At 42.1% G+C, this 17,271-nt stretch overlaps 1 protein-coding gene across 1 annotated transcript in view; it reads left to right on the top strand.

The window, feature by feature from the left end:
- The window catches only part of CASQ2 (calsequestrin 2), a 63,325-nt gene that overhangs the window by 15,330 nt on the left and 30,724 nt on the right, over nt 1–17,271 (top strand). Inside the window, exons 2-4 of the mRNA XM_047727373.1 lie at nt 10,335–10,419; nt 13,136–13,236; nt 14,644–14,755. Of these exons, the coding sequence (XP_047583329.1) occupies nt 10,335–10,419; nt 13,136–13,236; nt 14,644–14,755 (298 nt within the window). The remainder of the gene's footprint in view (nt 1–10,334; nt 10,420–13,135; nt 13,237–14,643; nt 14,756–17,271) is intronic.

Consider the following 17,271-nt stretch of genomic DNA (forward strand, 5'->3'; position numbering starts at 1 on the left):
AAATATGGCAGTGTTCATCACTTCTTCATTTTACAGGTGAATTTAGTAATATAACATTTCTATCAGTTAGTGTCATCAGATGACTTTAAAATCTTATTTTTATTTTATGAAAATTTTCAATGAAACAAATATATTATAATTTTTTTTTTAAATGAAGGAGGGAGAAAGGCAGGGGAGGGACAGAGAGAAAGAGAGAATCTTAAGCAGGCTCTGTGCCCAGCTTGGGTCTCTATGTCACAACCCTGGGATCATGACTTGAGCCAAAATGAAGAATCAGAGGCTTAAGTGACTGAGCCACCCAGGCCCACTTCAATGAAACAATTTTCATTGCGACATAACTGACATACATTGTATTAGTTTTAAGTGTACAACATAATGATTTGATACCTATGTATATTGTGAAATGGTCCACCACAGTAACTTTACCTAACACATCCATCACCATACATAGTTACTAATTTTTTTGTGATGAGAACATTTAAGATCTATCTTCTTAGCAACTTTGAGACATACAATACAGTATTATTAACTATGCCTATTATGCTGTATATTACATGCCCAGGACTTACTTTTCTTATAGCTGGAAGTTTGTACCTTTTGACCCCCTTCATTCATTTCACCCAACCCCCACCACCTTTGGCAACCACTCATCTGTTCTCTGTATCTATGAATTCAGTTTTGTTTTTTATTTTGTTTGTTTTTAGATTCTACAATTCAAATGAGATTGTACTGAAGGCAAGGAATTAATATTTTTGAGATCCATTCTGGTCAGTTACTGGGAGAGCAGGGGGGAGAAAAACAGACAAAGACACTTTGTTTACAGCTATATAATAAGTAAGTATAGCTAAGTGATTATATAAGCCAAGGTGTCCTTTATAAATTGAGAAAGAGGTGCAAAGGAAAACTATAGTGTGCCTCAGACAAGAATACAAAGGGCACCTGATTCAGACGAGGGGTCAGGGCATGTCTTTTGAGGAGCTGACGTTTATGTGTAGACTTCCAAGATAGTTGGAGTTGGTGACAAATGGAAGAAAGAGACTTCTAGAAAGAGGGAACGACATAGGTGGGAGCAGAACACCTTCAGTGCCTTTCTGTGGGTAGAACAAGGCATTCCCTGCAGGCAACTGCAGCCGGTGCCCAGCCTAGGGCTTGGGAGCACTGCTGAACAGACACCCCATGCAAAGGCCTCCCAGGGTAGAAAAGAGCTTGGCAGTTTGAAGAACTGAGGAAGAGTGTATTAAGTAAGAGGTGGAGTGGCCCCAAATGAGGTTGGAGAAGCAGGCAGGCCAAACCATGAAGGGCCGTGTTGGCCGTGTTAGGGATTTTAGATTTCATTCTGATTGCATGGAAGGTAAATCCACACTGCTTATCACAGCCCACTAGGCTATGTGTGATTTGACTTCCCTGCCCATGAGCTCTCTCTCTCTCTCTCTAATTCTCCATAACCCTTGTTTTCTACCTTTTGTCTTTTTGTATCTACCAGTTAATTTTTCATTAGCTTCCTTCTTAATGAAATAACAGAGTTCTTCACACTCTGTATCTTACACCTTTTCGTTGAGCACATACCTCGATCATAGCAGGTCCTGGATGAATAGTTTTTGCTTTCTTTCCATTCCAATACATTAGGCTTTGGTTCTTTTGAATTGGCACAAGGTCCAGAATCTTATCCAGCTGTCATAATATTAAGAAAAAAAAATAACATTTATTAAGCACTTACTGCCTGCCACACTGTGTCAACAACTTTACGTGCATTATCTCATTAATCTTCAGCCTTGTGAAATAAATATTGTTATTGTCCATATTTTGTAGCAGAGTCCCAGCACTTGTGATCTAGTCAGGAATCCAGGTCTCTGACACCAAGCACTGTATTATTAACCACTGGGTTAAACTATTTAAAGATGGGATTGTCTCCATCCATTTTGAATGTCAGTCTTGCTAGATAAAGTATTCTTGGCTGCATGTTCTTCTCATTTAGTGCCCTGAATATATCTTGCCAGCCCTTTCTGGCTTGCCAGGTCTCTGTGGACAGGTCTGACATTATTCTGATGGGCTTTCCTCTGTAAGTAAGGAGCCTCTTTGTCCTAGCAGCTTTCAAGAGATTATACCTACAATTATGATTCCTCAATTTGACTATCAGGTGCCTTGATGTTTTTCTGGAATCTATAATCTTGGGTGGAGACCGTTTGGCCTCTAGTACATGAACGCTGGTTCCATTCGCGAGATTGGGAAAATTTTCATGAAGAACTTGTTCCACTATATCTTCTAGACTTCTTTCTTTCTCCTCCCCTTAAGGGATTCCAATAATTCTGACGTTGGAACATTTCATGGCATCATTTATTTCCCTGATTCTGTTTTCATGGTTTCTAAGCTGTTTGTTCCAGGCTTCCTCTTAATCCTTTCTCTCTATCTGTTTGACCTCCAGATCACTAATTCTATCTTCTGTCTCAGTTACCCTAGCTTTGAGAGAATTTAGATTAGATTGGAACTCATTGAGAGCATTGTGAACCTCAGCCCTGGTAGCTTTTAGCTCTGCCCTAACATTGTGAACATCCTGTCTGGTCGCTTTCAGCTCAGACCTAATCAATTCCATTTGGTCATCCATGGCTTTCTCCAACCTAGCTATTGCCTGGATAATTGTTAGCCTGAATTCTCTTTCTGACATATTGTCTATGTTGATAGCTGGCAAGGCTTAAAAGACTATGCAACCACCAAGCCAACACTGCAGGAAATATTAAGGGGGGTTCTATAAAAGAGGAAAAATCCTAAGAATAGCATTGAACAAAAATATAGAGACAATCTACAGAAAGAAAGACTTCAAAGGTAACACGATGTCAATAAAAACGTATCTATCAATAATCACTCTCAATGTGAATGGCCTAAATGCGCCCATAAAACGGCACAGGGTTGCAGATTGGATAAAACGACAGGACCCATCCATATGTTGTCTACAAGAGACCCATTTTGAACCTAAAGATACACCCAGACTGAAAGTGAAGGGATGGAGAAGCATCTTTCATGCCAATGGGCCTCAAAAGAAGGCTGGGGTAGCGATTCTCATATCAGATAAATTAGATTTTAAACTAAAGACTGTAGTCAGAGATACAGAAGGACACTACATAATTCTTAAAGGGACTATCCACCAAGATGATCTAACAATTGTAAATATCTATGCCCCCAATATGGAAGCAGCCAATTACATAAGAAAACTGTTAATCAAGATAAAGAGTCATATTGATCTGAATACATTAATAGTAGGAGATCTTAACACGCCTCTCTCAGAAATAGATCATCGAAGCAGAAAATCAATAAAGAAACAAGAGGGGACGCCTGGGTGGCTCAGTTGGTTAAGCAGCTGCCTTCAGCTCAGGTCATGATCCCAGCGTCCTGGGATCGAGTCCCACGTCGGGCTCCTTGCTCGTCGGGGAGCCTGCTTCTCCCTCTGCCTCTGCCTGCCATTCTGTCTGCCTGTGCTTGCTCTCTCTCCCTCTCTCTCTCTGACAAATAAATAAATAAAATCTTTAAAAAAAAAAAAAAAAAGAAACAAGAGCATTGAATGACACATTGGACCAGATAGACCTCATAGATATATACAGAACATTCCACCCTAAAACAACAGAATACTCATTCTTCTCAAGTGCACATGGAACCTTCTCAAGAATAGACCACATACTGGGTCACAAATCAGGACTCAACCGATACCAAAAGACAGAGATTATTCCCTGCATATTCTCAGATCACAATGCTTTGAAACTGAAGCTCAATCACAAGGAAAAGTTCCGAAGGAACTCAAACACCTGGAAGCTAAAGACCACCTTGCTTAAGAGTGCTTGGATCAACCAGGAGATCAAAGAAGAACTGAAACAATTCATGGAAACCAATGAGAATGAAGACACTTCGGTCCAAAACCTATGGGATACAGCAAAGGCGGTCCTAAGGGGAAAATACATAGCCATCCAAGCTTCCCTCAGAAAAACTGAAAAATCCAGAACACAGCAGCTGTCTCTACACCTTAAAGAACTGGAGAATCAACAACAAACCAAACCAACTCCACACATAAGAAGGAAATAAAGATGGGATTAATTTATTCATTTAAAGATAAGATCTACTTTGATTCTGTCATTGCAGAGTTAACAATGGTGTGATAAGTACCTATAAGATGCAATATAAAGAGAGAGAGAAAGGGTATACTATGGATATCTACTTATTTACACTGACTTATGCAAATAATCTAGTATTACTTTTTTTTGTTTGTTTGTTTGTAAAGTTAGTTTGTAGTCAAAATAATCATCCGGGGTCAAAGCAAATCCTAATGTTTCTGGAAAGAATGGGCATTGCGCCAATACCCAAGGCTGTGTGTACCAACCCCATTGTGTGTGACAACCCCATTCTCTAGGAAAGACAATAGATAAGACCATCTGAGAAGTAACAAACCAATCAAACAAAACCAGTGGGGAAAAGATTATAAGTCAACAGGGGAAAACTGTAATCAGATCAGAAAAGAATATTCCAGTTTTCTGAGAATTCAGGAGACATGCTGACTCTGTTTTTTCTCTCTGACTCATATTTGTAACTCTTAATCACTATAATTAGTGACACTCGCCTCTTCCTAATTTGATTCAAAATCCCTTGAACTTAGAAAGTGCTTGGGCCAGTCCATCCATTCATCTAAGTATGCTGAGTCTCTAAGCTGCTACTCGAGAGACTAGAGGCACAAAATGGGGTCCTGGTGTCCTTAGGGAGGAAAGATTGACAATGCAGAAGAGGGTTATACATGACTCTAATGACTGCAAAGTCAGTGTCAGAGTGTCATGCCCCTGCCATGGGTTTTGGAATTCACAGAAAGGAGGCTGGAGTGAAAGATGAGCCTGGAGCTGGCTTTACAACCAGGGGTGCCAAGGCTGGCAGCAACTGAGAGAGCACAGTGAGACTGGGCTGCAGGAGAGTGGAGAAAGGAATATATGAGCTGGAGATTTAAGATCAGAGCAAAGTCGGAGACAAAATGGAGCCAAGTTGGAGAGTCTGGCTGGCCCCACCAGCTCGGTAGGGATTCTTGGTCCTGGGGGGCCTGGGTCATGTCAGGACTCAGCCCAGGAGGGCCGAGTCTTTCACCACAGAACTTCTCCCCCAATCCAGCCTCACTGCTTTCTCTTGGGTTGCCGCCAGCCCTGGCCACCCTTGGCTCAGCCCATGGGGGTGATTGCTGGGACTGACAGGAGTGATGACAGAGCTCAAGTGGGCAGGCTTTGGGCCTAATCAGGTTGGGGGGCAGAGTGATGGGACACTGCAGGGACTGCACCTACGATTGCCAAGGAGGAGGTACACAGGTCTCAGCTAACATGGGTTTCTGGCCCATCTGTGACTACAAACTCTGTTCGTCCATCTGTTTTTAGGATAGTGGCTGACTATGCTTAGTTAAACAAGAAACCCAAGAAACAGGACTGAGCTTGTTTGAGACAGCACCTCTCACTCATATGGGTTCAAAAGTCACATATAAACACGGATAAGGTGATAGATGCCATGCTTTCCATGCCTAGGGGAGGCATATCTTTGCAGCGACCTAACGCCCAACAAAACATGGTGGTGTATGCCTAGGAGAGGTCAGGGGTAAAACTTCTGTTCAATTCTCAGAGTTCATCACTTATATTCTTACTGTAATTAGCATTTCTCTCCTGTGCCTAAGGCAGAGGGGTCAACAGAGCCAAGCAGGGGCCTGAGGGTCACAGTTGAAAAACATGATACCGTATCACTTTTGGATGAACTGACAATCTTTTATAGCAGTGATTTCCAGAGTGTGGTGTGTGGCCTGAGATCTGCTCTGTCAGAATCAATGGGTGTGGCAGTGCGGCTTACAAAAACATACATTTCTGAACCCCACCCCAGCTCTGTTCTCTACTTTCTGGTGCAGAGTCCCAGGAAGCCCCATTTTAGCCAGTGATTTAAATGCATGCTGCCACTTAGGAACCACTGCTAGAGGCTCATGCTCCAGGAGTAGGGAAACTTACTAATATCACAAAGCCATTAGGTCTCACCATCATTATTTTTGAATGATAGACAAGGGAACATTTACATCAACATTTTGATAGCACTAAATAGGGCAGAGTGGCTTGTATGTCTACATTTCAGAAATGACCTTGTCTAATAAGTTGAAGGCCATAGACAAAAGCCAAGTGACTTTGCAGAAAGATGGGCCTGTTTAAGCATTGCAAGAGAGCTCAGATGAGTCATCACATAAACACTGATGATGATGTCTTTCATCCTAAGCCTTCCCTAGTCTTGTCAAAATCCAAGAAAGGAGAGAAAACTGCCTGAGGGGCCGGTGGTGCCATTTGTTGCCTGCCCCTCCACCCCCTAGTCACCAAGGGCACTCCACAGAGCAGCTTCTGAGCTGTGACCAATATGCTTAGCCTTAAAGGAACAGAAGTGGTTAGGAGCAGAGAGAAAGAAAGAGAATGAGGAGCATGTGAGAAGGTTAAGAAGGGAAGAATGAATAGGCAAAGAAGGTCCTCAAAGAAGTTATAACAAGGAAGGAAATCCAAGGGAGAAGCCACAGATGCCGGCAACAGTGAAGGGAGACAGGGATGAAGAGAAAATGAGAGAAGCAACCACAGAAGAGGAAGCCGATGGATTTACAGCACAGACTGTAGAGCCAAATAGATCCAGGATCACTCCACCAAGAAAACAATAAATCTTAAAGTTATGTGCACCAAAGAACAAAATAGCAAAATGTGTGCAACAAACATTGATAGAACTGAAAGGAAAAGTAGACAAATTCCTAAGAATGAGAACAAGGCATGGATGTCCACTTTTAACTACTTTTATTCAATATAATGTTGGAAGTTCTTGTTGGTGCAGTAAGTGAACACAAAAAAATGAAAGGCATACAGATTGGGGTAAAAATTGTCCATATTTGTAAATGACACAATTGTCTACATAGAAAACCCAAAGGAATCTGCAAAAGCAAAACAAAAACCTCTTAGAATTAATAATAGTTTAGCAGGGTTGCAAGATGCAAAATAAACATACATAAACAAATTCTATATCTATTTACTGGCCATAAACACATGCACATCAAAATTTAAAATATGATACTATTAAAAAATCACTCCAAACATTTAAATAGTTAGGTATAAACCCAACAAAACATGCATAAGACTTGTATGCTAAAAACGACATACTGCTGGTGAGAGAAGTCAAAGATCATCTAACTAAATGGAGAGGCATACCATGCTCATGAGCTGGAAGACAATAGAGTATATATGTCAGTTCTCCCCAAGTTAACATACAGATTTAAAGATTCAATGCAATTCCTGTGAAGATCCTAGAAACATTTTTTGTAATTATAGACAAGATTATTCAAATTTTATATGGAAATGCAAAGAAACTAAACTAGCTAAAGCAACTTTGAAAAAGAAGAATCGTGTGGGGGTGCCTGACTGGCTCAGTCAGGGAAACATGCAACTCTTGATCTTGGGGTTGTGAGTTTGAGACCCATGTTGGGTGTAGACATTACATAAAAATAAAATCTTAAAAAAAAAAAAAAAGAATCATCTGGGAAGAGGCAGTCTACTCACCTTCAAGGTCTATTTTATAGCTACTGCTATCAAGACCATGTGATATTGGCAGACAGAAGAGAGAAAGCAGCAATAGAGCCATATAATTATGTCAACTGATATGCACAAAGGTGCAAAAGCAATTCAATGGAGGAGAGATGGACTTTTTAACAATAGTGCTGAACAGAAAAAAAAAAAAGAACTTCAACATAAATCTCACACTTTACCTAAATATAGCTCAAAATGGCTCATGAAATTAAAAGTAAAATTAAAAATATACAAATTTTAGAAAAAGAGGGGCACCTGGGTGGCTCAGTTGGTTAAGCATCCAATTTTTTTTAAAGATTTTATTTATTCATTGGAGAGAGAGAGAAAGAGAGCACAAGCAAGGGGGAGAGGCAGAAGCAGAGGGAGAAGCAGATTTCCTGCTGAGCTGGGAGGCTGACATGGGGCTCAATCCTAGGACCTGGAGATCACGACCTGAGCCGAAGGCAGCCATTTAATCATCCGAGCCACCCACGTACCCCCTAAGCATCATGTTCTTGATTTCAGCTCAGGTCATGATCTCAGGGTCTTGGGATGGAGCCCTGTATCAGACTCCCTGCTCAGTGGGGAGTCTGCTACAGGATTCTCTCTCTCCCTTTACCCCTCCCTCTGCTTGCTCTCTCTCTCTCTCTCAAGTAAATAAATAATTTTTTCACAAAAATTTTTTAGAGAAAGAATTAGGAGAAAATTTCAGGATACAGGGCTAGACAATGAGTTCTCAGACTTAACACCAAAGGCCCAACCTATAAATGGAGAAACTGATAAATTGGACTTCATCAAAATTAACAACTTTTCTTCTGTGAAAGATCCTATTAACAGGATAAAAATGATAAGCTATGGAGTGGGAGAAATATTCATAAACCACATCTCTGACAAAGGGCTAAAATTAAAAAACTCTCAAAATTCAACAATCAAAAAGCAACCCATTTAATGCATAGGCAAAGACCTGAACAAGAATTTCATGGAAAAGAAGACATAGATGTCAAATAAGTACATGAAAAAATGTTCAGCCTCATTAGACATTAGGGAAATACAAATTAAAACCATAATGAAATGTCACTACATATCTGTTAAAATGGCTAAAATTAAAAATAATGACAACCCCAAATGCTTGCAAAGATGTAGAAGAACTAGATCAATCATCACTACGTTGCTGGTGGGAATGTACAGCTACTTGGTTAGACAGTTTGGCAGTTTCCTTAAACGCTAAACATGCAATTACTATACTCAGCAATCACGTTCCTGAACATGTTTCCTAGAGTAATTAAAACCAACCTTCACAAAAAACCTGTGCATTAGTGGTTGTAGCAGCTTTGTTCATGATAGCCAAAAACTTTAAACAACCCAGATGTCCTTCAAGGATGACTAATTGACCAAACCGTAGTACCTCCATACCATGGAGCAATTTAAAAAATAAATGGCCTTTTGATATACACAAAAATCTCAAGGACTCTCCAGAGAAATATGGTGGTTAAAGAAGATAATCCGAAAAGGTTATATACTACATGATTCAACTTATATAACATTCTTGAAGTGAAAAGTTTATAGAAATCTTAGGAAGTTGGGTGAGGGCAGGAACAAGCAGATAGGACTATAAAGGGATAACATGAGGGGTCCTCGTGGTTACGGAAATATTCTGTACCTTGACCATATCAATGCCAAAGTCTAGTTTGCAATATTGTATGGCGGTTTTGCAAGATGTTACTTTGGGGAAAACCAAGATGTACAAGGGATCTCTGTATTATTTCTTAGAATTGCACAGTAATTTACAATTACCTTTTTTAAAAAGTTTAAAGAAAAGTGATATTAATATTTTGTGATCTCTCTGGTACTTCTCCACTGTTTCTATTTAAGACCCCATTTGCCAAATGGCAGGACTTAGACCTCAGTCTGTCAGGGCCTTCCTGCTTCCTTAGAACTGAGTTTCAGGGAGGTTAACACAATGCCAGTCCCACACTTGACATCATCATCTGTGCTGATGTCTACCCAGAGTAGCTTCCAGCCATCTGTCCCCCTAGGACACTGTTGCATCCTCTTCCCTGTTGTGGCTGATGGTTCTGTTCCAGTGTACCACTGGTTCTTCCTCTGTGGGCCGCAGGAACACTTCAGGGGCCATCTTGGATCTATCGGCCAGACACACCCAGTGCACATTCCTACTCCACAAGCCCAGGGGTTGAGGGAGCTCAAGAACTGTGCTTGGGTATTGGGGACACCAGTCTCCTTTGTTTTCCTCAGCTTTTCTGGTGTTCCTCAGTTTTTTCAAGACCGAGAGGGAGGATTTAGACGGGGCACGGTTAAGTGACCACACAGGGCACATTGTGAACTCTCGTGCCGCCACCTGACTCCAGGTTCAAATGGTGGCTAGCAAGGGGCTCTGAGCCTCTTGTCATGTATCCATGGTCATCCAAGTATTCTTGGCTTCCTGTTTGAGTCCTACCTCCTCAATTCAAAGTTTATCCACCCTGAGGGCAGAGGAGGGTATGGGACAGTGGATATAGTCTTCCAAATCCTATATCTTAGGATTCTCACATTTTCTCTCTTTGGTTCTCAGCCTTCTGCTAAACTATCCTTCTGCTGAGGGGATAGCATGGAATCCCTTTATGCTGTTTGAATTGGTCAGATTAGCAGGACATATGGAGGAAAATCCTCTCGTTATTACGTCATAATATTATCCCATGATGTTTTCTGCCATCTTTCTGCCCTCGATCTGCTCACCCTCTGGCTTGTCTTCTCCTTCAGCTTGTGGCCCAGGTCCTGGAACATAAAGATATAGGCTTTGTGACGGTGGATGCCAAGAAAGAAGCCAAGCTTGCCAAGAAACTGGGTAAGTGGGGCTTTCTGAGGTATACCAGGAAGAAATGAATGTGTCTTGCAAAAAAAGAGTACAGTTTCATTTCTTTGTGCATGATAGCTGGACTGTTTTTAAGCAAATATGAAATGATTCTGCACACCTCATTCTCGGGATGGGGAAGAGTTTCATGAAAGCAGTATTGGCCTGAATTGAATGATTTCACATGAATGATCTAATGTAGCTTTGCATCATCATAGAAACTGACGCAAAAGAGGCAAACCTTTCTTTTTGGCTCCTAGATGGGGTTAAAAGCCTAGCCTCTTTATGTCACTGCCATGGTGATCTCTCTGGGGAAGAGAAAAATCTCTTCTCCCATCACTATTATTTCCTTACCTCATGAATTAAGCAGCCAACACAAGATAGCAGTAATAGTAGTGACTCTGGGGTCACAGTGGTTCTCGTGTAAAGCTAAACCTCAGCTGGGCATAATTGCTGAGGGCAAGAGGGAGCATTTAGATGAGGCACGGTGATGTGACTGCACAGTGCATGTTGGGATATCTTGTGTCCATGTGTCTTGCTTAAGTCCAAGTGCACTTTAAGAATCTCACACCCCTAATACCGAGAGAGAGAGAGAATATGGGGAGTTCCTCTGCTTGCTGAACACCCACACACGGGTACTGCCCATTTTGCCTTTTCTGCATGACCAGTGAAGAAAGGCTATTTAAAAATAGCAGGAGGTTATAAAACAGGACCTTTGAAGAAAGGTTAATTGGATTTGGAGTAGTAAACACAGTGGGGGAGAAAAGATTAGTAGTGGCGTCAGGTACATGGAAGTTCATTATCTGAGGGCATTACAAACAATTGTCCTTTATTATATTTTCAAGAAGACCAGCTTTTTTTTTTTTAAGATTTAAATTTTTTGCGACTGTATTTAGGTTAGATACAAATAAAAAGTCATGACTATAAAATGATAATGAATTATTAAGAATGTCTGGGGTATCGTTTTCCCTGGAGACAAATAAAGGAATATGTTTTCCCTTTGAGCAGGAGAACTAAGTGTGTTAACTCTTTCCCCAGTCAAAAGCAATTCAATGCCATGCTTCTCTTCCTCCAGAATTTATTGATTCCCTAGTTTTCTTTCCTGTTGTTTTCATGGGAAGCTGAATTTGGGAGAACTTCCAGTAAATTTAGAGGAAAGCACTAGTATTCCAGTGATATAAAAATTTAGCCAGGGGACAAGCTGGGAGAGCTTTCATAAGAATGGACCAAAGGATATTCTCCCAGTGGATGGAGCTTGAAAAATCGACATGATTTTTTCCTGAAAAGCTCACCCTGGAGGAACTGGGGGAGGTTCTTTTGAACCAAACAGTTCTCGGAGTTTGTAGGAGAGTTGTATCTTGTGAAGCTGCTCCTTCATCTTCTCCTCTCTTCCATTTGCCTGAGTTTTGTCTCCATCAGGCTATGCCTGAACTACTACAAAAGCCTCCCAACTGACCTCACTTAGAGCAAAATCTGACATCGGGATATCGGCTGATGTTCCCAAGGTACCCTTCATGATCAGTCATTGCTGGCCTCAAGGATACCTGGTACAGCGGCCCTTTGGGTTTACAAATGGTGCTCCAGGGTGTGCCCTGGGCTCTTCAGACGTGCTCTGGGTGGGATACAGCAGGCGGTGGGCCAGCCTCCTTTTCCCTAGAGATTCTGCAGGAGAGTTCAATTGGAGAAAGCATTCTCCAGCTAATAGAGAGCTTGGAAAAAAATTAATCTAAGGATTCAAAGATGCCATGCAGTTGAACTAAATGCCAGCCTCGGTTATTTAATATTCCTGGGGGAAACAGTTTTCCAGCAAGCATTTGTTAAAGCACACAGTATTACGCCAGGAGCAATGGAGGGTAGAAAAGATGCAGAACCTTCCCTTGTGGCATTATCAGCTAACTGGGAAAAAGAAGATGTGCAGAATTCAGCGATGGTAGAAAAGTAAACTTTTCATTCTGGCCACGGACATTTTTGGGGTCCCTGATGTGTCCAGGCTCTGTGCAAGATCCTGGGGTGCTGAGGGGACCTTGGTTCTGCCTTTGGAGAGCTTTCTGTTCCGGTGAGTACTGTAAATGGAGCCAAGAGAAGAACAATAGTGGCAAGAGGGAGGCCTTCTTGGGAAAAATGAGTCCAAAGTGGAGACCTGAAGGAACTGACCAGGATCAGGGTGCAGGGAGCAAGGGTAGAAGTCACTCCAAATTTGGGGAACCAGGAGAATATCTGTGACTTTTCCTTTACACACCCTCTCACATCAGCACAAGGGCAAGAAGCAAGGAAGATGCACAGGGGATTAAGAGGGCAAGTCTACCCAGGAGAGAATGTGAAGGGTAGAATTGGTGGTAGGTTGTGGAGGGACTGGAATCTGGAATGCCTGGCTAAGAAGTCAAGTGGGCAGGGGGCAATGAAACTTTTGGTAGGGAGAATAGGGTTGGCAATATTTTTGGAAAATTAAAGCAGTGGTAGGGTAGAGAATAGATTTTTCTTTCAAACTGAAGTCCTGGTAGAGCTGCTGGTTCTTAACGATTTCAGTTTAAACATGTGCTTTGGGCGCCCTTTACAGGGGTGTTTTCAAGGAACTGATCCTAAGTTGAATGCTGGCCCCACTGATCCTGACCCCACTATCACCGAGGTATCCTGAGCCAGACGTCAGCCCACAGGATGGCTCTTCTTGCATTGGAATGACCTTGTCTTGTGGATTCTTTGTTTCTTCCAGGTTTTGATGAAGAAGGAAGCCTGTATGTTCTTAAGGGTGATCGTACGATTGAGTTTGATGGCGAGTTTGCTGCTGACGTCCTGGTGGAATTTCTTCTGGATGTAAGCATTTATGCACAGTGCTCCTGCCTGGGGCTCTTTGAGTTCAAATATAAAGGAAAGTGAAATCCCAAAGTAAGAACCAAGAAGCTGGATAATCTGTCCTGGTCTAAGACTGATTCCTCGGGCTTCACAAAAAACTAAGGAGGACTTACTTTGCAGTGCTATTTTCTTCTGGTGGGAAGCTGGTCCTTAAGTTACCTCAGAAATTGTTTTATTAGGGGTCACTAATCGGGACTATGTTGTAGTAACACATTAAGTTTCTTAGCAATTCGACACTACCATCTCCCGAAATCCCCTTGGCTTTGTTCTAGGGCTTCTGAAGAAGAGCTGGGGAGAGTGGGAAGGAGAGGTGGATAATCACCCAAAGATGAAGTAATAATCAGCTGAGTTACCGTCAGAGCAGGATAAAGAGCAGAGCTAACGAGCTTCCCAATATCACAGTCCCTCTCAGCCATGGGGGTACAACACTCTCAGAGCCATCTGCTCAGGCACATAGAGGAACAACACAAAAATATGTTATCCATAGATAAACTCATACTTTCCATAATAGCCATGAAGCTGAATGCTTTTGAACAGATTCCTGTGCAGGTAAATCATACCGATGATTCCCTGTCTACCAGCTAACACACGGTGGCCTGGTGCCTTTTCCTCATGGCCTCAAAAACCCAGAGAGAGTGAGTCAGAAGTGAGTGGAAAGCCACCTCCTGCAAAAAAAAAAAAAAAAAAAAAAAAAAAAAACCACCCATAGACTCTGCCTGGCTCTCTCCTGGACCCATCCCTGCAAGACCTAAAAAAAAGTGAGGGAGGCAACAGAAAATTCTGGGCCAATCTCTATCAGCTAAGTGGAGGCTTTTAGATGCACATGACAGAACTCATGCCCAACTACACAAAAAGCACAAATGGAACAACAGAGGGAGGGCAGATTTTAGACTGACTGATAAATCAGAGATCATGCTCTCTTCAGTGTGTTGGCTTTGTCCTCAAGCTGACTCTTTTCTAGTTTCTTGTAAGACAACCAGTGATTGGAGCTGATATGTCACATCTCCTCATTCATATCCAACGAGTGGTGCAGGCTAGGGGAGAGGACCTGGCTTCCACTGTTCTCCTGGAAGGAAAGGAGAATTTCCCCAAAGCTCTCAGCAAATCTACCCGAAGAGTCACTGGCCAGAGCTGGGTCACATGCCATTCCGAAATTGATAATGGAGAGGAGAAATAGAATTGTCTAGTGTCAGCCTACCCCTTGAGTTAAGCTGATTCCTCAGAAGGCACTGTTGCTGTGTGCTCTGGAGGAGGATGGGGTCCACAGCTCCCTGCCAAAGCGTCCTACACGTGTGCCTGATGTCCCCACTGAGGAGGGAACATTTTTCTCACTAAACATATCTTGTGTACATGTGTGTGGCATTCCAGCTAATTGAAGACCCTGTGGAGATCATCAACAGCAAGCTGGAGGTCCAAGCCTTCGAACGCATTGAGGACCAGATCAAACTCATTGGCTTTTTCAAGAGTGAGGACTCGGAGTGTAAGTTTTCTGAGCCCCGCCTATGAGTCTAAAGGCTAAATTCCCCACCAGTTATTTAGAATGCTGCCGATGAAGAGGATGGGCCATCAGCATATCCGGTGCTGGGTGGAATAAAGGGAAAATTGTCCTTGCACCCTGTGTAATGGGACCCATCTGCAAAAAGTATGCAAAGCAGGCAGAGATGCTGAAAGAGCATAAAGGTTGGGCCATGTTCTCTGGTCTTGGGAGGAGCATGTTTTATAGAGAGAAAAGTCTTCCTTCCCCTTTTCTACTTGTCCACCTACCAGTGGGACTCTTCCCTAAAATAGGTAAAGAGTGGGCTCTCTCCCTGATGTTGGCAGTTCGTGTGGCCGCCAGTTGGAGAGCTTCTCAGTCACTTGGACAGGATTAGAGGAAAATTTGGGTGGGCAGGGCTCAGCCGCCATCACACAATGTGGAAAATTGCTGGCCAAGCCCACAGTCGACCACCAAAGCTGCCCTCAACAGCACAGCCTCACCCCTGGGTGTAATCCCTTTGAACGCTTTGTGGTCAGGTTTTGGGTGGGCACAGGAATGCATCATAGCATCACCACAATCCATATGGGAGTGAGAGAGCGGAGAGTGGGAGTCAGGAAAAGGAGGGACCAGGCAAGCTAACTCCTGGAGTAGATCTTTTTAAACAACTTTGGCAGCATGGCCCAATGAGGAAAGACTTTTTCTGGAGCCTCAGCTGCGGTATAACCACAAAAGAGGATCTGGTAGCATTAGTACATGGGGGACATGCAAAGGAGGGCTGCTTATGATGTTTCTGGAAACTCCAAAATATTTTGAAAATTATTGGCAAAGCTGTTTCTTTGCCTGTATGCCAGCAGGCACCCTCAGCCTTCTCACCAGCAAGCCACCTATTTTCCCTCTCCTGTGACCAGACTTAGCTGCCTTCTCTTGTGCTATATAAAAGCCTGTATCTGGGGGGAAGGTGGCTATCCAGAGAAGTTTGCCCAGCCCTCCTTTGGGTGACTTCATTTCAATTTTTATGTTTCTTACAGATGCTGACTACTCTGGGGTGCCCCAGCTGCCTCCTTCTTCTTTCTCCTTAACTTCTTTCTATTTCCCTTTATCCATTTCTGTCCCCACCCTTCAGTCTCTTTCGTCCTCTGTTTCTCTCCCTTCCATTAAGCTCAGAATAGCAGGTAAGAAGGAAAGCAAGGCACAGATTGGGATAAAGAGCACATCTTCTAGTTCCTCTCCTCCCTACTAAGACAGTGACAAAAACAACTTCATTTAATCAACACATGTCATGTACCAGGGTCTATGCCAGGAGCTCCATAGTGACACCTCACCTTATTTCTCACTACTAGCCTGTAAGGCAGTTACCATATTATCAGTGTTTTGATGAGGAAGAAATGAAAAGAACAAAAAAGTTAAATTAGCTCACTATCACACAGCTAGTAAATAAATCCTACAGCCAAGATTTAAATCCTATCAATCTGACTTTATATCTTGCACACTTAAAACACCATTTTGTACTTTCAAGATTTTACACACTTTTTTAGGTCATGGCACACACAAAATGTGGTGATGTTTGCCCAGCCTGTGGGGTAAACTGGAGAGGATTTGGACTTAGTAGAAAAACAAAAAACAAAAAACAAAACAAAACAAGATTCTTTTGCTTTCTTTATATACTACTACTAATAATAATAATAGTAAAAGAAGATAATAGAAAAGTTTTCAATATTGCCTTGTATAAATCCTCCAAATAAAATATTTTGAGATTTTTTTTGAATGAGAATGTTGTACTTCCTTCTAAAACTATAGCTTTTGAAACAATGACACGCAACTCCTGGTGAAGGGTTTAAACAATCTCTTCTTGATGGTCACAGTCAACAAGAGACTTTGCTTGAACAGGTGGATGGCGGCAAATGACAAGGCAATAGTTACTGCTTTTCCTCTGATTGATGAGTGGTCTTTCTTAAAGTGGAATTTAGGAAATCTGATCTCTAAATTGTCCTTCAAGGGCATGAGCATTGCTTCAGTCCTAATGGCTATTACTTTCATTTTCACCGGCAAATGTAATATTCTTTTAATTTGAATAGGTTTCAAATTCAAAGTTTTCCATATTATATACTTCAAAAATAATAATGAAGCATTTCCTTAAGAATACACAGATCGAGTTCTACTAGTCTTAGAGATTTTTTCCTGGAGATTTAAGTAATAAAATCACTAGCGAGCCATTTCAACTTCCTTTTTTTTTTTTTAAAGATTTTTATTTATTTGACAGACAGAGATCACAAGTAGGCAGAGAGGCAGGCAGAAGGAGAGAGAGGAGGAAGTGGGCTCCCCGCTGAGTGGAGAGCCCGATTCGGGGCTCGATCCCAGGACCCTGGGATCCCGATCTGAGCTGAAGGCAGAGCTTTAACCCACTGAGCCACCCAGGCGCCCCTCAACTTCCTTTTTAAGGTTGAATTTTTATCTTCAAATTGACAAACTTTGTCTTTAGGAAAGTCTAAGCCCAGATCATGTTAGTAATACCGATGATG

This window comes from Lutra lutra, chromosome 4 (genome assembly GCF_902655055.1).
Source record: "Lutra lutra chromosome 4, mLutLut1.2, whole genome shotgun sequence".
Taxonomy (NCBI): Eukaryota; Metazoa; Chordata; class Mammalia; order Carnivora; family Mustelidae; genus Lutra; species Lutra lutra.